The sequence below is a fragment of the Nicotiana sylvestris genome, chromosome 4, assembly GCF_000393655.2.
Source record: "Nicotiana sylvestris chromosome 4, ASM39365v2, whole genome shotgun sequence".
Lineage (NCBI taxonomy): Eukaryota > Viridiplantae > Streptophyta > Magnoliopsida > Solanales > Solanaceae > Nicotiana > Nicotiana sylvestris.
This window is the reverse complement of record NC_091060.1, coordinates 113,518,121-113,539,136: the sequence shown is the minus strand read 5'-3', so window position 1 is coordinate 113,539,136 and position 21,016 is coordinate 113,518,121. Positions and strand designations below refer to the sequence as shown.

The 21,016-nt window shown below is 38.4% G+C and overlaps 1 protein-coding gene across 1 annotated transcript; it reads right to left on the bottom strand.

Moving 5' to 3' along the window:
* Positions 1-9,531: 9,531 nt before the first annotated feature.
* On the bottom strand, positions 9,532-9,870 carry LOC138890022 (uncharacterized mitochondrial protein AtMg00860-like). The gene has a single exon (XM_070173372.1). It carries the CDS (start codon positions 9,868-9,870, stop codon positions 9,532-9,534), a length of 339 nt encoding a protein of 112 aa, XP_070029473.1.
* Between the last annotated feature and the right edge of the window lie 11,146 nt (positions 9,871-21,016).

The window sequence follows — 21,016 nt, the reverse complement described above, 5'->3', positions numbered from 1 at the left end:
TGCTAACCCCATAAATAATCTAATAAAATTATTTTGACGATGATACTAAATACGTCTTATAAGCATGTGATTTGTGAATAATATGAATCATATTGGTAAATAAATTCATTGAAGAATATGAATCCTAGTATGCACCGTATATATCAAGTTATTACAATTCTATCCAATATGAAATAATTCCTTTTGGAGTAATATTCAATATTAAGAGCATAGAAGTCCGTTAATATTTCAGGGATATGTTTGTCGTTTGACATTTAGCATAAATTATTCGTGCTTTTATAGATAGATAGATAGATTGGCACTCTTACCTCTCTCTATACATCGCTCTTCTAAAATGATTGCCACACCCCTTGTTTTTTACAAACTCACCAACCCTCTTAAATAAATAAAAAAAAAGATTTAGTAAAGCTTGAAAAGGGTTTTCCAATTAGAACGTGACAAAATTGTGTTCAAAAGGAAATAACTCAGAGTCGCCACCTAATATTGGTTTCGGTGTGTCAGGTCACCGTTTTTATAAAAATGATTTTTCCTTTTTTAAACACTTTGGACTCCAAAACTAAGTCTGTACCAGAGATTCGGGTAAGGGGGTTCATTTGACTCGGGGAGAAGGTATTAGGCACTCCCCAAGTCCCTTAACTAGTACGGTTGCGTACTCGATCAAGTTGGCTTTCAGAATATTCGAATTGAGGTAAAACGAACGCAGAAAAATAAACACACAAAAGGGCTCGAGGTCGTCCCTGCCTAATAAAAGAAAAATAAAAATAAAAATAAAATACTACAAGCTCTACTTTTGGCCTCCAAATACAAGTACTGCGGGGCATTCCCCGGAATAAAATATACGCAAGTCCTTCGGGGCATTCCCCGGATAAATTTAACTAAGGGAACGACCTCTCGCCTCAAAATTAACAGAAGTCCTAAGGCTTGCCTACTCAAATGATGACGGCCTAACATGCTCCTAGCGGATGAAATATAGCAAATAAAAGAGAACTAAGTAAAAAAGAGATTCCATTCATGCTCAAATTCTTTTAGTCTCTTAAATCCCAACCCTCATAACCCGTATTTATCAATAAAGATATATGCACAATGTGATGTATGGCATTCAAAACAGACAAAACACAAAAGAAAGAAAGGTGCAAATAAAAGGCATACTTAAAAGTAAATCACATCATCTAAATGCAAACAAGGAATTGGCAATGCCAACTAAACAATTTCTCATAGTGACCTGCCAACACAAAGCAAGGAAAATAACCACAACCTTGGCAAAGTTAACTACAGAATTTCCATCTTTAAAACTACTCTACAAGAAAGACTCGTGACTAAAAATGAATATCAACATCACTGACATTGCGATTTTAAGCTCCAACCCATATGATGTCAAAACCTTAAGATACTACTCTTATGAAAAACACATTTTCCTTTAACAGAGTGTTTCACCATGTTTAAATCCATTTACAAAGGACAGAACACTAAAGTACTTCAAATTTTATACCAAGCCAGAAGAAGCAAATGCCAAGAACGAACCAGATGATATTCCCTCTTCATCAAATTTTTTTTATTTTTAAGGATAGTTGTAAATCAAATTGTTGATAAAGCATATAGCTACAGTATATATGAGAAACAAGAAGGCACCAAAATAACCTAAGCAGGGACCTAATCACCGATGCAGTAAACTTCACACATCACTGATGTTAAACAAGTTCACTTTGACATTGCAGAAAACTAGAACAATAGTTGATGCGCAGACTACCCCAACAGGTGCGAAGAATCTAGGCACGTGATGCAAATATGGTGCAAAAATGTATAAAGAGTGGAGGGAAGACTAACATCAACCTTAACCCTTCAATTCCTAGCAACATGCTCACCTAAAAGGAAGTCCAATAACTATGAGAATGACATTATAAGGCTCACATATTGTTACTTCAACTGATGCAAGATGAGAGGAATCAAGGAACTATTACCAACTAAATGTATATATTTTTTACACTAAATCTCCTAACCATCAACTACCAATGGAACTCAGCTAACAAGAAAGTTTTAAAAAAAAAATTCATGGTGAACTCTCAAAATTTTCAAGCAGCAAAGCCTAAGGACACAACTCAGTTCTTACAATCTCCAACAAATAACTCAATTCAATCTACGATTCAATCAAGAAGTTCGACTGAGTTTCTAACAAACAGTTCTAATTTTATGCTCCTAATTCGACTTTCGACAAACAAATATCAAGAGAATTTAGAGCAGAGTTTCAGTTTAAACTTATGGAACTAATCTCATTAAACACGAAACTAGCCAATTTGCAACAAAGAATGATGAGCTAACGGAACAATCCGAGTTCATTTGTTAATCTCAAAGTAACAGTGGATCAGGCAATCTATAAACCGATCAAACCCGGCTCTCATCCTATTTTCAATCAAATACCAAAGATAGATTAAGAAAAGAAAAGGAAATTGAACCTGGTTGATCGAGGCTTTGATTAATTTCGTTTGGAATCGAATACAACGGTAATGAAAATCCAAATGAGACTGTAGCTAGAAGGCGACAGGATGCAAAACCAACGAACTCGGACTCGAACGGCGAACTCGATCTCGGCTCAATCAATCTCCATGTTGAAACCAAATTCAAAAGAAGAAACTAAAATATTTTGGGATATTTTCTTATTTTTCGAAATGGAAACCAGTTCGAACAAAAGTCTAAACTCGCTATTTTTTTTTGTATTTCTGTTTTTCTGGAAAAGCAAACCAAACAAAAATCTCAATAAAACTGAAGAGAACTCTAACTTTCTTCCAGTGCTTTTTCTCCAAGTCTCTGTCTCCTAGTCCAAAATTTTTCCAAATTTTCCTCTAATTTCTCTCTCCTATCTTTTTTCTGCCCGAAAATTCTGTCCAAGACCCAAATATATAGATAGCCTAGAAGCTTCTCCTTCCTTCCTCTCCAAGAAAACAGAAAAAACTCAACGAAATTCCCAGAAAATCAAAACAAAAATCGGAAAATCTCTTCTATTTGTGAGATAAGAGAAATGGATGGAGTAGATCGAGTGCAACTCAATCCTACGCACCCCGTTTTTCCTATTTTCGCCTAAAAGAGTAAATCCGAAGATGAAAAATAGGAAGAAAATGCGTAGAATCAATTACTAATGATGAGAGGGGACCAGTGCTTACGTGGAAGGAATTTTCGGTGAGTTTGGGAGGTATCACGGCAGCAGAGGCGTGTGAAGAGGTGGGGCGCCGATTGTGTGTTCTTTGGTTAGGGTTAGGGTTAATGAAGATTAAGTTTTTATATGGGGGTATGGGGATTAATCGTGGCCATTGGATGAAATTAAATTGATGGCTGAGATTTGAGTGGGGAGATGGGGCGGGTTGGACAGGTTTCGCGGGTTGGGCGGATTGGGTAAGGGGTCAGCTGGGTCTTGGCACTGTTTGGGCTCAGGTTTGGCCCAATTTGATCTTTTTTTTAAGACAAGACTATCCCTAAAATTCATTCTTCTTTTTTCTTTTCTTTCATTTTTTCTTTTTTTTTAAACAAAAGAATAACAAAATACTTATTAATTTTAACTAAACTAAATCTATATTAAAAGTGGAATTATATATATATTTTTTGTATTTTTCCAAAGGTTATGTTAAAGTAAAATAGAAAAGATAGCAAATTAGCCTAACGTTACTATAAGAAAGACTAGTGATATTCAATTGTATTATAATATAAAAATATTTGTATAACATGAGAAGTATTATAAAAGTGAAACTATTTTTGTGTTTTCAAATTTATGTGCTTTAAAAACTAGAATTAAAATTAACAATAAAGTAAAATCCTATAGAAATAAACTCAAATAAATATCCTAAAAATACTAGGACTATTAGAGGTGATTTTAATGCGTGGGTCAAAAATTACATGTCTACAGCTACCCCTCTTTGACGAAAAACACGAAGTGTTTTCAGACAAAGAACAACAAGATATGTTTTTGAACCGACCCTTATTTAAAGAAACAAAAACTAAAAGAAAAGAGAATCTGACCGAGCCCTGGTATCTGAGTTGACTACATATCCTTAGTTATAAAAGAATCAGACCACGTGTAGTTCACAAGTGAGAAGGATGATGGAGTAACGAGGTGGAGAGTCGAGTGAAGTGTCGTCGATGTTCCGGTCTGCGGTTCCTGCCATTACATCAAAAATAAAAGGAAACATTACAGCAAAGGTAAAAGGAAAATACAAGATCCTATCTACTTCTTGTCTTGAATCTTCTGTGAATCTCTACTTGATCTTCAATATGCAACTGAAAAATGGACCCTGTTCTTCAGGCAGGCTCCTGATGCTTCTTGAATTTGCGAATTGAAGTAACTCTGAAATGAATTCCCTCGTTCTCCAGGTGGCCGCCTGCCAATAGCTTGATTTTGGTATAAAATGAGTTCCCTCGTTCTCTAGGTGGGTGCCTGATTTCCAAAACATGAATTGTATTCCCTCGTTATCCAGGTGGGCGCCTGATTACCAACAATTTGAATTGTATTCCCTCGTTATCCAGGTGGGTGCCTGATTACCAAAACTTGAACTGTATTCCCTCGTTATCTAGGTGGGCGCCTAATTGCTAAAACTTGAAAATGTATTCCCTCGTTATCCAGGTGGGTGCCTGATTGCCAAAACTTGAAACTGTATTCCCTCGTTATCCAGGTGGGCGCCTGATTGCTAAAACTTGAAATTGTATTCCCTCGTTATCCAGGTGCTAAAACTTGAAACGGTATTCCCTCGTTATCCAGGTGGGTGCCTGATTGCTAAAACTTGAAACTGTATTTCATCGTTATCCAGGTGGGCGCCTGATTACCAAAACTTGAACTGTATTCCCTCGTTATCCAGGTGGGTGCCTGATTGCTAAAACTTGAAACTGTATTGCCTCGTTATCCAGGTGGGCGCCTGATTGCCAAAACTTGAAACTGTATTCCCTCATTATCCAGGTGGGCGCCTGATTGCCAAAACTTGAAACTGTATTCCCTCGTTATCCAAGTGGGCGCCTAATTGCTAAAACTTTAAACTGTATTCCCTCGTTATCCAGGTGGGCGCCTGATTGCTAAAACTTGAAACTGTATTCCCTCGTTATCCATGTGGGTGCCTGATTGGTAAAACTTGAAACTGTATTCCCTCGTTATCCAGGTGGGCGCCTAATTGCTAAAACTTGAAACTGTATTCCCTCGTTATCCAGGTGGGTGCCTGATTGCTACAAAACAATCAAAACAAAAGAAATTTTTCTGCCCCAGTTTGGGATCTGGGCATATTTGTGAGTGTTAATCGGATTATGTTACCTACAGAGCTCTAAGAATTTAAAAGCTAAATTCCATTATCCAGGAGGGCCCTGAAAACTTCGAATTAAATCTCATCTTAAGAGTGATAATTTTAAAGCTAAATTATATTTTCTAAAGGGAGAACTTACGCTAAAACTTAAAACTAAATCCCATTATCCAGGAGGGTACTGAAAATTTAAAAACTAAATCCCATTATCCAGGAGGGTCCTGAAAATTTAAAAACTAAATCCCATTATCCAGGAGGATCTTGAAAATTTTAAATTAAATCCCATTATCCAGGAGGATCCTAAGAACTTTTAAATTAAATCTCATTATCCAGGAGGGTCCTGAAAACTTTTAAAATTAAATCCCATTATCCAGGAGGGTCCTGAAAATTTAAAAACTAAATCCAAATATCCATGAGAGTTTTGAAAACTTTTAAAATTAAATCACTTATCCAGGAGGGTCCTGAGAGCTTTTAAAATTAAATTTCATTATTCAGGAGGGTCCTGAAAATTGAGAATGAACTTACCTGAGCCATGCTCTCGTCTTGGAGGATTCTGAACAGAATTTCTTGCTCCTTGAACCATGCTTTTCCATGGGAGGTCCCTGTGGATTAAAAAAAATTCTTGCCCCTGTTTCAGACAAATAAAATCTTGTTAGTTTGAAAACGTGGTGGTTAGTTTGTGGCATCATTGCTGAGTGTCTGCTTCCGCCACTGCCATGCTTCATTCTGATTAGCTGCTTCGGGCTAGCAAGGAATTGTTTGACCTTTTGATTGGAACTGGACCACAAAACCTTTGCATAACCTGAATCTCTCACACTTACTTGTTGCATTGTGTTTTCATTTTGAAAGTTGTTGAATCCTTGATTGCCTGAACCTCAGTTATCACCATACTACTTATTCTAAATCAAGTCAATATGATGTGCCTGGACGGACTCCGCTTTGTGCAATTTAAAAGCTGGTAGTAAGCTTTGAAATCCTTTCCTGCTTGTTCAACAAGGGCTGACTCGAAAGAGACCCATAAAGATAGACTCAAAGAGCAAAGCGAAATAATTTTTGACAAAAGGAACAAAGGAAAATTTTGAACACAGATGACCATATGAAGAAGAATGAGAAAAAGAAGACTTATCTGAGGGAAGCAGCCAGCTCCAATGATCATGACATGCATTTCAGACTGATCAGCCTAATCCGTCCAACCAATCATATTTTTAGTTCATGTCCTATCTTCATACTTCAAAACTGGCTTTCACTGATCCAATTTCTTTGTAAAGTCATGAGCCTCATTCGACTTGTAGTGCCCTGAAGGGTTTTCACCAACACGCCTCTCTCATTTGTTCATTTCTCAACTCACCATCGTCTTACGGTGCCCGCAAGGGTTTTCACTAATAAGACTCTCTCATTTTAAATTTTCTCTCAGCTCACCATCGCCTTACGGTACCCGTGAGGGTTTTCACCAATAAGACTCTCTCATTTTAAATTTTCTCTCTTGCACCCATGAACAAAGTGTTACCCATGATGTAAATCATACCTCTATCTTGCTTGATCTGGCATCCTCAAAGATTGATCGGAAGGTCTTTCTTTGGACCGTAATGTAGGCTTTTGGACAGGGTGAGAAAGAAAGGGTGGCATGAAGGCTCAAACTAACTTAAGATGAGAAGGGGTCAAAATTACAACTTTTGGAATTAGATCTTTTCAAAACAAAAACTTCTGCCCCAGTTTTTTTGGGTCTGGGAATTTTTATTTTTATTTTGATGGGACCGAACCGTGAGGCTGCCTACGTATCCTTAAAAGGAATCAGGTCGAACGTAGTTCAAAAGAAAGTTGTTTGTTTTTGTTTCCCTTTTTCTTTTCTTTTCTTTTTTTTCTTTTTCTTCTTTCTTTTTTTTTCTTCTTTTTTTCCTTCTTTTCTTCCTTTTTTTTCTTTTTCCTTCTTTTTCTTTTTTCTTATTTTCACTAATTCATCATCATTTTTTTTCTCTACTTCTACTAATGATTCCAAAAGAGGGGTATGAAAGAAAATAAATAAAGCTCAAAAGGGGTAACAAAGGATGAAAGTGTTTGGGTAGTGGAATAAAATGCCTTTGTCATTTCAACTTTGAACATGCCAAGTACAAAATACAACTGAAGGTAAGCAAAGAAATCATACATAGTACCTCTTAACTGCATTAGAATTGATAGTCATATCTACACATTTGCCTTCTATGTCTGTTAAATACAAAGCACCATTGGGAAACACTCTTGTCACAACGAATGGCCCCTGCCAATTTGGGGTGAACTTGCCTTTGGCTTCCACCTGATGAGGAATGATGCGTTTCAATACCATCTGGACCACTTCGAATTTCTGAGGACGCACCTTTTTGTTGTATGCTCTTGCCATTCTTTTCGGATACAATTGACCATGACATACTGCAGCCAATCTTTTCTCATCAATCAAACTCAACTGTTCTAGCCGGGTTTTGACCCACTCATCATCATCAATTCAGCTTTTGTAACGATCCGAAGGGATGGAATCTCAACTTCAACAGGTATAACTTCCTCAGTTCCATATACTAGCAAATAAGGAGTTGCACCTACTAAAGTGCGAACAGTAGTGCGATAACCTAGTAAGGCAAAAGGCAGCTTTTCATGCCACTACCTAGAACCTTGAACCATCTTACGAAGTATCTTCTTTATGTTTTTGTTGGCAGCCTCAACAGATCCATTTGCCTTGGGGCGATATGGAGTGGAGTTCTGATGCATGATCTTGAACTGTTGGCATACCTCTTTCATAAAATGATTGTTGAGATTAGCAGCATTGTCTGTGATGATCACCTTGGGAATCCCGAACTGACAAATGATGTTTGAATGAACAAAATCCACCATTGCCTTCTTGATCACGAACTTGAAAGTTATAACTTCGACCCACTTGGTAAAGTAATCAATGGCCACCAGAATAAACCTATGCCCGTTTGACACTACCGGCTCAATGGTCCAATAACATCCATGCCCCAAGCAACAAAGGCCAAGGTACAGACATTGTGTGTAACTCAGATGGGGGAGAATGAATCAAATCACCGTGTACCTGGCATTGATGACACTTGCGAACAAAACTGATACAATCTCATTCCATGATGAGCAAATAATAACCTGCTTGAAGTATCTTCTTTGCCAAGACATACCCGTTCATATGTGGCCCGCAAACTCCAGAATGTACTTCGGCCATGATAGTTGAAGCTTCTTTAGTATCTATGCACCTCAGCAGTCCTAAATCTGGAGTCCTCTTGTACAAGATTCCTCCACTTAAGAAATATACACTAGCCAGACGTCTAATGGTTCCCTTTTGGTCACCTGTAGCATGTACTGGATATACCCCCGACCTGATGTATTCCTTGACATAGTGGAACCAAGGTTCGCCATCGATTTCCTCTTCCACCACATTACAATAAGCATGTTAATCATGAACTTGGATATGCACGGGGTCGACATAAGCCTTGTCTGGATGATGTAACATTGACGCCAGAGTAGCCAAGGCATCAGCAATCTCATTATGAATCCTGGGAATATGTCTAAATTCAACCGACCTGAATTGTTGACAAAGATCATGCAGGCACTGTCGGTATGGTATGAGCTTCAAATCTCGAGTCTCTCATTCTCCTTGAATCTGGTGAACCAACAAATTTGAATCTCTCAGAACAAGTATTTCCTGGACTCCCATGTCTATAGCTAACCTCAAACCCAGAATGCATGCTTCGTACTCAGCTATGTTGTTGATGTAATAAAATCGAAGTTGGGCTGTTACAGGGTAGTGTTGCCCTATTTCAGAGATAAGTACAGCCCCTATTCCGACCCTTTTTATGTTAGCAGCTCCATCAAAGAAGAGTTTTCAACATGGGTTTTCATCATAGTCAACCTCGTCAACACACATGACCTCTTCATCAGGAAAATAAGTCTTTAGTGGCTCATATTCATCATCCACCAGATTCTCGGCCAAGTGGTCGGCCAAGGCTTGGGCTTTCATCGCGGTCCGAGTCATATAGATGATGTCAAACTCTGTAAGTAAAATCTGCCACTTGGCAAGTCCCGTAGGCATAGGCTTCTAAAAGATATACTTTAGAGGATCCATGCGAGAAATGAGGTAATTAGTGTAGGACGACAGATAATGCTTCAACTTTTGCGCCACCCAAGTCAGGACGCAACATGTCCTCTCAAGTAGAGTGTACTTAACCTCATAGGGAGTGCACTTTTTACTGAGATAATAGATTGTTTGCTCCTTCTTTCCTGTGACGTCTTATTGACCCAATACACAGCCAAAAGAACTATCCAAGACTGTCAAATAGAGAAATAAAGGTCTTCCAGGCTCTTGTGGGATCAGTACAGGTGGATTCGACAGGTACCTCTTAATCTTATCAAATGCTTCTTGACACTCGTCAGTCCACTTGACTGTAGCATTCTTCTTCAGCAGCTTAAAGATGGGATTGCAGGTTGTCGTGAGTTGAGCAATAAACCTGCTGATGTAATTTAACTTTCCAAGTAGGTTCATCACCTCTGTTTTGTCCTTTGGCGGCGGTAACTCTTGAATGGCTTTGATCTTCGATGGATCCAACTCAATACCGCGTCTACTGACCATGAATCCCAGCAGTTTCCCAGAGGGCACACCAAATGCACATTTTGCTGGATTGAACTTGAGGTTGTACCTGCTGTCACACCTCCTTTTCCGGCACCCGCAAGGGTACAAGGAGTTATTTCCAATTAAAGGACAATCGAAGCGGGATTTATTTGTTTATTTCAGAGTCGCCACTTAGGAGATTTAGGGTGTCCCAAGTCACCAATTTTAATCCCGAATCGAGGAAAAGAATGACTCTGTATTACAGTCCGCAAACCAAAAATCTGGATAAGGAATTCTATTAACCCGGGAGAAGGTGTTAGGCATTCCCGAGTTCCGTGGTTCTAGCACGGTCGCTCAACTGTTATATTCGGCTTGATTATCTGATATAATACATATTATAACTTATTTGCAAATTTTATCCTTTAGCCGCTTTTATTATTATATTTTAAAAGAATATGATCATCGTTTAGAAACATGTCTTTGGATTGCGTCACATGAAATGCACCCGCGATCCGGAACGCATTTTTATTCAATGTTTTGGGATTTGGATTTGGGTCGCATAAATGCGCACCCGAGTTTAAGAGGGTAAGATTATTAAAATGCGCGCCTACAACAATTAGCGTATTATTATTTCTGGGTAAGGCCGTGGAATTTTGCTAAAACGGCTCATCCCGAAGTCTAAATAATTTTAATTAAACATTTATCGAGGGCCCCGCAATTTGTGTGTTTTATTGGGCGAGGCTCATCTCATTTATTTTAAAAGGATAATCCTAAAGTGCCTACATTTTTTTCCTATTAAAATTGTCTCTACAAAATGAAAGAGAAAAAGGTCTTAATTTATTTACATACTAGAGTTGTTATATTTGGGATTCGAATATGATTCATAAATTCTAAAAATGATGCAAGTGGGGCAATCTGTTGCCAATGCGGGCCCAGGCTCAACGTGTATGGCATAAACTAGACCTGGGCCATCTTATTCACATGTTACTACCTAGTTACATTATACTAGGCATGTTCACAGTTTGTCAAATTAAAAAAAAACTTAGCAATCTAATTTTAATTCTAAACCATTTGCATGCTGAAATTAACCAATAGTATTTAACTAAACAACATTCCTACAAGTTCCTAAATGGTCTATTCGTTTGATGAACTAACGTGCTTTTTGAGAAATGATAATCATCCAACAATAACGAATTAACTAGACGGAGTTACTACACCATTTATTTATTTATTAGGCAATATATAGATAGTTCGTCTATTAAGCTATCGTCAGATGTTCCACTATATATATTAACAGCTACATGATTCTGATTAGAGTAAGCTAAATAATTTATATATACAAATAAAATTCAGAATATAATTAAAATAAATTTAGAACTTCAACTCTTCATTTTTTTGTATTCATGCTTCATGTTTCAGTTTACAGTAATCAGCGTGTCAGTTGTGTACCTAATATTGGAAGCAAAAGAAAAGGGAGATCAGCAGAAATTCAGTAGCATACAACAACAGCAACACCCAGCAACCAGCAATGAGAAACCAGTGACGGATTTTAAAACTCAAGATAAAAATCCAGAAAACTCCAACAACAATCAACGGACAGAAGCCAAGGGAATCTTTTCAGATTTGAAAGACTAATTAATGTTCAACCCTTAATTTCTGAATCCGTATATCAGAATATTTAAATTGTATATCAGGTGTATACTATTCTTCTTTTGAATTTCCAGAATGTTTTTCTTTTTATTTTTGGAGTCTTAGTATTTTCGGAATTTTTTTTTCTCTCTTTAATATCCAGCTCTCTTTTTTTTCTCTATCTCCTCTCTGTCTATCCTCTTAAAATCTGATCCAGTTTTTCTTATTTATATCTCATCCCAAACTCTTTAATCAATTAATAAAACAATCATTTTCTCTTAACAAACCCACTACTACATAAAAAATACAATTATTATTTATTTAAACAACTTTTCTTGAGCCCCGCAATCCCACTATGTCTTGTTCCCCATGCTTACAATAAACAAATACATTATTCCCCCCTCATTATGTCTTGTCCCTCATGCTTGATTATTTTAATATTATTTTAATCCTAATTGACAGAGCACTCAAAATAAATAATTGTTCAGAATTTTAATTCCAAAAATACCCATATAACCTTACTGAAATTACCATTTTGACCCTGAAAACATTGTAATTTACCAATTTACCCCGTCAGTTATAACAAGTTCAACTAATCAATTCTAACCAAAATATAGCAGCTATAACCAATTCCTAATCAGATTTTATGAACAAACTCAAACTATATGATGAACAATAAAGAAACAACTGGAATTATTTTGATTGAACAATCTTTAAACAACAAATCTACTTTCAGATTCAACAACAATAACAAACAAGTATATTCAAATCATGAGCTCAAATTCAAATTAAACTTAAACAAAATAAATAAACAGATTCAAATCACTAAACTCAAATAATCAATTGATATTCAAATTAAATCCAATAATATTACAACAAAGATGTATGATTCAAACTAAATCAAAAATTTACAAACCAAAAAATAAACTCAGATTAAATCACTAGATTAAAACGAACTTCAAACAAACAATGAACACAAATTAAATCTAAATTAATCAACAAAGAATGGATTCAAGTGATTAAACTAACACTCTATATTAAAACTAAATCCCTTTAAATTAATAAAAACAAACTGAAAATAATTAATTGAATCTTCAACTTAAATCTAACAACATTATAATTAAACTAACAATTTCTATCTAAAAATAAATAAGAAAAAATGAAACAAACTGAAGAAAATAACAAAGCGATAAACATGAACTTAATATCGAACATATCTAATTTCAGATCCAAAAATATCAAACAAATTACGGACAATAAATGAAACTTAAACCAACTAACCGGAAATGAACAACGACGAACTCGAACGAAAATGGCAAACTCGAACCAAGACTGCCAACGACAACCCACCTTCTCTTTTAAACTCGACGAACTCAGAACGACCTCGATGAGGCAGTCATGGTGAAGGAAAAGAAGACAAAGAAAAAGCAACAGCAACAGCAGCAACACTGCTTGTTGCGGACGGGTCCATTGATGGTTTTTCCAGCGACTTGGGGTGAGCTCAATGAAGGCAACAACAATGGTGGCTTGGGTGGTGTTCATGGATGAGCTGGGACGAAGAAAAAGGAACAGCAACACAGCAGCCATGCTGCTTATTAATGGCGGATGGGGAGGGCAGCACTAGTTTTTTCGGCGTGGCTGGGGGTCGTTTGGACGTGAGGTCGTCCAACAGATGGTCGTTTGGGACGCAAGGGGGAGGAAGAAGAAAAAGCAGCAGCGATGGTGGTTGTTGAGGTCGTTCATGGCTGCTAGACAAAGAAGAAGAAGCAACGAAGGTGGTCGACGTCGTTCATGGTGGTTCGTTTCACGACGGAGAAGAAGACGAAGCAGCGGCAGCAACTGGTCGTGAGGAGGAGGCTGGTGGACTGGAGGGTGGTCAACGGGCAGCCATGGGAAGCCATGGGAGGGGAGCTTGGGGTGTTTTTGGAGAAGAAGAAGATGAGGAGAGGGGGGCGGATGGTTAGGGTTTTTAGGTTAGGGAAATGAAAAATGAGAAAATGAAGAAAAGGGGTTGGGCGAATAGTTTAGTTATGGGGCGGACTGGGTCGACCCGTGTTGAAATGGATCGGGTCATGGGGAAGGTTGGGTATTTTTTGGGCCTGTGGTTTGAAATTTGGAGAAGAGGCCCAATTCCGATTTTCTTTATATTTTTTGCTATATTTTCTTCTACTTTCTAATTAATAAAACTAAAATTCTAAATTAAGTTATAAACTAAATTAACTTATCAAAAATACTAATTAATTCCAAATAACTATTATCGCATATTTAAATAACAATTAACGATAAAATCGCACAATTTAGACGTTAAATGCTAAAATGCAACGTACATTATTTTTTATGATTTTCTCATTTTTGTAAAACAAACTTAAATAAATACTAAATGAAAATGCGACATATTTTATATTTTTATTAATTTAAACAAATAAACATGCACAGACAAAAATACAAATAATTATACAAAAATACCACAAAAATTCAAAAATTGCACATCAAGGAAAATCGTTTTATTTTGAATTTTTTGGGAGTAATTCTTTCATAGGGCAAAAATCACGTGCTTACAGCTCCCCCTCTTTGCCCGAAGACACGAAGGGTTTTCATGCAAAGATAAAGTGAGCGATTTTTGCCCATCTGAGTACTCCGTGTGAAGCATTTTTTGAAAGATTTGACCGAACCTTTGCTTCAGAGGTTTCCTACATATCCTGGGCTAAACAGGAATCAGGTCAATGTAGTTCGGGAAGTTTTGGTAGCTGGGACTACCATGGGACTGCAATGTTACTGTTGTTGCATGCTACTTTTACGGCTTGCTGACCTCCTTATAAAACCATGCTTAAAAGAAAAATCAAGAAGTTAGGCTAGACTACGGATTACAAGATCTCTTCATTTGTTCTTGATGCCTTACTTTCTTGTCGGCTTGTATCGATTCCGGTGCTTCTTTCTTCCGAGAACTGACGGGGATGACACCGGCCTCTTGCTTTCCTGACTCACCATTTTGCATCATTTTGTTCGGTCCGCTGGGGATATGGCTTCCTTCATTAAGCTTTATTATGTTGGCCATAATTTAATGTTCACAGTCTACTTCTTTCAAGACGCGTCTTTTCTTCCTTTTGACTCATGCGCTTGAATTTGTGCTGGGACCTCTTGTTGCAACCTTCTGCTTTCCGGTACTGGGTATTTTTATTGTTTCCTGCTGGGAATTCCTGTTGTAACCTTCTGCCTTCTGGTGGGTTGCTAATTTCAAGATCTGCAATATAAGACTGAAAAGTATTCCTCTCGTTATACAGGTGGGCGCTTGAATGCAAAAATATGAAATGTATTCCCTCGTTGTACTGGTGGGCACCTAGGACATGAAATGAAAAACAGAAATATATTCCCGCATTATACTGGTGGGCGCCTAGGACATGAAATGAAAAACAGAAATGCATACCCGCATTATACTGTTGGGCGACCTAGGACATGAAATAAAAACAGAAATGTATACCCTCATTATACTGGTGGGCGACCTAGAAATGAAAAACTGAAATGTATACCCGCATTATACTGGTGGGCGACCTAGGACATGAAATGAAAAACAGAAATGTATTCCCGCATTATACTGGTGGGCGCCTAGGACATGAAATGAAAACAGAAATGTATACCCGCATTATACTGGTGGGCGACCTAGGACATGAAATGAAAAACAGAAATGTATACCCGCATTATACTAGTGGGCGACCTAGGACATGAAATGAAAAACAGAAATATATTCCCGCATTATACTGGTGGGCGCCTAGGATATGAAATGAAAAACAGAAATGCATACCCGCATTATACTGGTGGGCGACCTAGGACATGAAATAAAAACAGAAATGTATACCCGCATTATACTGGTGGGCGACCAAGAAATGAAAAATAGAAATGTATACCCGCATTATACTGGTGGGCGACCTAGGATATGAAATGAAAAACAGAAATGTATTCCCGCATTATACTAGTGGGCGCCTAGGACATGAAATGAAAACAGAAATGTATTCCCGCATTATACTGGTGGGCGCCAAGGACATGAAATGAAAATAGAAATGTATACCCGCATTATACTGGTGGGCGACCTAGGACATGAAATGAAAAACAGAAATGTATTCCCCCATTATACTGGTGGGCGCCTAGGACATGAAATGAAAATAGAAATGTATACCCGCATTATACTGGTGGGCGACCTAGGACATGAAATGAAAACAGAAATGTATTCCCGCATTATACTGGTGGGCGCCTAGGACATGAAATGAAAACAGAAATGTATACCCGCATTATACTGGTGGGCGACCTAGGATATGAAATGAAAAACAGAAATGTATTCCCGCATTATACTGGTGGGCGCCTAGGACATGAAATGAAAACAAAAATGTATTCCCGCATTATACTGGTGGGCGCCTAGGACATGAAACGAAAACAGAAATATATACCCGCATTATACTGGTGGGCGACCTAGGACATGAAATGAAAACAAAAATGTATACCCGCATTATACTGGTGGGCGACCTAGTTTGTAAAGACATGAAATGTATTCCCTTGTTATACAGGTGGGCGCTTAATTTGTAAAGACATGAAATGTATTCCCTTGTTATACAGGTGGGCGCCTAAGACATGAAATGTATTCCCTTGTTATATAGGTGGGCACCTAAGACATGAAATGTATTCCCTTGTTATACAGGTGGGCGCCTAATTTGTAAAGAATAAGTTGAATTTGTTTCCTCGATTCTTCGAGAAAATTTTCACTTGTGGCAGAAAATTTTCTGCCGCAGTTCTGGCGATCTTTCTTATGGCGTGTCTTTCGGCCATCATCAACACTTTATTTTCCTGTTCAAATCAAAGAAAATTTAGTTAGTTTTTTGAAATATGGCGAGTGGTCACGTCACTCCTGATGGGGATGATTGTTCCCTTCCCCTTATTCCTGTTTGGCGTTCCCAAAACTTGTTGGGGATGATGTTATTCGTTGGGGATAACATTCTGCTGGGGGATGGTTTTTCCATTTATCCCTTCCCCGTTCTGTATCTTAAAACTTGCTGGGGGTTATTTTGCTGAAGATGGATTTTCCTTTCTTCCTTTCCCATTTTGGGTTGTCCGACCCTCTTGAAACTTGGTCGAAACTCTGTCGAGGATGCTTCTACATCTCGATGATCTGCTGAGGATAACACTGCGAACTGCTGAGTGACATTGCTGGGGATAACACTGCTGAGGAGAACTCTGCTGAGTAAATATGTTATCTTACTCCTTCCAAAACTACTTCCTTTTAAGTAGGATGTTTCATTCCTCTGCAAACTGTTTCCTTTTGCAAAACTGGTTTTTTTTTTTTGTTTTGCTAGATTCTTCCTTCGAAGACTACCTCCCTTAAGACTTGTTTTGCCTTTCCCCGAAAGGAACCGTTGAGGATTTCGATTTTTACCAAACTTGTGTTGGACTCCTCGAAAATTTTCGAAATGAACGAAAATTTTCTGTCCCAGTTTGACAATCTTTCTTGCGATGCATCTTTCTGTCATCGGTAGCATTCCCTGTCCCTGCTACAAATCAAAGAAAATTTGGTCAGTTTAAAACGTGGCGGTTGGTTGTGATACTCCTGCTGAGGATGCCATCAACCATTCTCCATTTATGCGTTGTCTGTCAATCTTGAAGCTTGGGCTGATACCTTCCGCCCTTCTTGACGACTCATTATTCCCAAACCTCTTAACCATTTTCCCGGTCTTCTTATCTGACCTCACGCATTTCATGACAGCCGATGTAACCTGAAGATCATGCATGTTCATTGAGATGATTTGCTGGGGATAACACTCCAAATCTCTGTTTATTCGTGTCACTGAAAGCAACCTTTTCTGTTGGGGATATCCCTCTTCTTTTGCGGCATAGCAAGTGAAGCTGGCATTTCCCCCGACCTTTAGTCTCATATGAATTTCCCAAATCATGCACATTGCTCTCCGCGTTATTCTTTCTTGATTTAGACCGTTTGGATGTAATAATCGGATCTGGTCTTGGATAATTGGAAAGCTGATGGCAGATTTTGAAGTCATTTCTCACTTGTTCTGACCAAACAGACTCTACTGGGGAATGTTTCTATGAAAGGAGAAAGATAAACAAAAAGGGAACCGAATAAAAGAAAAAAATGACTCTTTAACAAGAGAAACTACAAATAAAAAGCCTATCAAACGCAGATACTGACTCTAATAATCATGACATGCATATGTGGCCTATCCTCTGCCGTCAATCGTCTTTCAAGATCTTCCCTTGGCGATTCCCCATCTGATTCTTAATCTTATTCGACTTGTAGTGCCCGAAGGGTTTTTACTATCAAGCCTCTCTCATTTTGGTTTTTCTCTTGGCTTTCATCGCCTTATGGTGTCCGTAAAGATTTTCACCGATAAGACTCTCTCATTTGTATCACTTTCCAGCTGGGGATTTGGAGTGTTGCCGACATGACTCTTTCCGTTGGGGATTCTTTTTGGCTATCAATTCATGTCCAACCCATGATCCTTTTCTTTGTTGGGAATCGGGGCGCTATCCTCGACTTCCGTTTGTATGACTTGGCATCTTTCGAAGACTGGTCAAAAGGTCTTTCTTTGGACCGTAATGTGGGGTTTTTGGATAGGCTAGAAAGAAAGGGTATTAAAGTCTCAAAAACAAAATAAATTTGGGGTTCAAAATTACAACCTTCGGAACCATATTCGCTTACAACAAGCGCAACTCTTGCCCCAGTTTCTAGCTTGGGGATTTTTATTTTTGTTATACTATGTTACACTATGCACACTATGCACATTATGCACATTATGCACCCTATGACCGAGCCGTGAAGCGCCTACGTATCCTCCTTGAGGAATCAGGTCAAACGTAGTTCCCAATTCCTTTTTTTTCATTTACCTATTATTTTCTTTTCTTTTCTCAATTATCCTTTCTCTTTTGTCGTTTTGTTGTTTTCTTTTCTTTCATGTTTTGTTTTTCTTTTTTTTTTCTTTGGTTTACCTGTCATGCTTGTGTTTCTAGTCGTTGCTATTGATTCCGAACGAGGGGTACGAAAGAAAAATAAATAAGGCTCAAAAGGGGTAACGAAGGATAAAGTGTTTAGGTAGCAGAACAAAATGCCTTCGTCATTCCAGTCTTCAAAACATGTCAAGTGCAAACAACACAATTAAACAAAGATTTGTAGCCTCTTCTGATGGTGCTAGACTTGACAATTGTATTCAACATTTGCTTTTTCATTTGTCATTTCTAAAGCACTGTTGGGCGACACTCTCACTCTCATTATCATGAATGGCCCTCATGTTAATTTGGTGAATCTTGCTTTTAACGGTTTTCTTTGTGTTTTACTTGCCCTAGTTCCACATGACTTGAGCTCCGAATAATCTCAAACTGTCCTTATTTCCTTTAAATGTTCTGATCACCTTTCCGGGGTTTTATGATTAACTTAAGATTAGGCCCAAACTATGTGCGCATGTCATATTACTAGAATTGGCGTTGAACAAGGGCAAAACAAAAGGGATAAAAAAAATTAAACAAAGAAGATGATTGGAAATAATAAAAGGCCGGATTTTGCATTACCGGTGAAATGGTTTGAATAACAAAATAAAAAAAACAAACCAGAATAAAATCCCGAAACAACATGGACAAAACTTAAACAAACTGCTATGACAAAATGGAAAGATAAGAAAGTTTGACACAAGACAACCTCCGTATTACAACCCTAAGAATAATCTGGAGGACAGAAATGACAACAAAACAAGCCACCAAAAGCTTCTCTCCTGCTAACCAAGGAACGGAGCATCCTCCCAATTCTCGAACCTGGCATCTTGGCCACTGAGCTTTGCATCAATATTTCCAAGACCATTACCAACTTCAATATCATCAACCTTAGTCAACAAGTTCCCAATAAGATTCGAGTGCTCCATGTCACTGTCCTCGATCATAATCAGATTTTCCTGGATCATCCTTTCTATTTCTCTTTTCAAATTACGACAGCTCTCAATGTTGTGCCCTCTGATATTGGAGTGGTATGCGCATCGTGCAGCAGGATCAAATCTTCTTGCACGTGGATGTGGAGTATATGCGGGGAGAGGCTCAATCAGGCCAGCATGCCTTAGCCTTTCAAACAGACTTGCATAAGATACTCCGACAGAGGTGAGAGCCTTTCCTCGCTTCAGCAACCTCTTGTTCCTAAATGCTTGATTGGGCCGGAAACCTGATCCAGGGGGCTTCCGGTAGGCTTGTGAGGGTGGATAGGCCTTTTGTGGAGCTGGGTATTTGGAAAGTGAAGCATGTCTCTGTAAGTCTCGTGGAGAGAAGTAGTGTTGGGGAGGGGAGTAGCGTTGACGAGTGATGGAGCTACTCGGGTAGCTGGGAAAGCTACTGTAAGTGGGTTGGGATGGTGAGTATGGGGGATCATCCGTTATGGTGTTGGATGCTTGGGTAAGGACAGAGTTCAAGAAGCTTGGCGGTGGCGGGGGTGGCGATTTCCCAGTCATCCATGCCTGATACATGTTTGCCACATGCTGTCTCAGCATTTTCACTTCTTCTACCAACCCGTTGTTCTGTTCGACCAGTTGTTGTCGGTCATTGGTACCGGCCCACTCGGTTCTGAAATTCTGTGTCATTGTCCTTTGACTTTGCTTTGCAGGGAGAAGTTACCACAACCCACCACTTTCTGATATGAACACAGCAAAGTGAAGCCATCCCGTTAGTGTTACGGCATTTGAAAGGTAATCATATATCAGAGATGCAGTGCACCTAAGCAGTTAAACCGTTCTATCACGCATTCACTTTAGTTACGCGCGTCATTCCGGCTTCTTGTAATTGTGCCCCTTTGAAAATCTCCCGCACTTTCCTTTATTTCTTTTTTTTATTATTATTATTATTCCTTTTTTCAGTGGTGGTCGAATTTTATGGAGATTGCCTACGTATCATGACCCCGCATGAATCAGACCTTGCGTAGTTCGGACAAAATGAAAGGTAACAACAATGAAACATTTTTTTTTCTTTATCAATTTTCATAATAAAACAAACTGGGTTTTAAAGGCTTAAAGATGACCTACAAACTCGAAAATCAAACAACCCACATATTCTAATCAAAAAGATTTACAAACTTAAAAACAAAAGGCCAGCTCCCTTTCTCCGTTTGACAAATGCATCCAAACAGTTATTTTCGCAAATGTGGCCCCTTCCAAATTTCACGTGAATTTTGAGGCCGGGGAGGATTATCTTATGACACTTTACAAACTTGTCCGTTCTTTTACGAAAATAGCCTTTCGACAACTGAAAAATACTCTAAGGCTATTTCGGCAAGAACGGTTTAAGACGCTGCCGAAGCTGGCTCGGCTTATTTTTGACAAAAAATCCAAACGGTATTCACCTGACCGCTGACTCTTTGTTTTTTTTTCAAATTAATAAAACCTGGTGTAGCAAACACGGCCCTTCAGCGCCTCGGGGACGAATATTTTTAAGGCTGTGTGGGTCAACTGGACCAAATCTAAAACAATGACCCAAAGGTGGTTGTTTATGCAAAGTCAGCCCTCCGGCGTCCTTT

Bases quoted from the DNA above. Each gene is read 5' to 3' on its own strand.
- LOC138890022 (XM_070173372.1), bottom strand. From the start codon at position 9,870: ATGGTCAGTAGACGCGGTATTGAGTTGGATCCATCGAAGATCAAAGCC.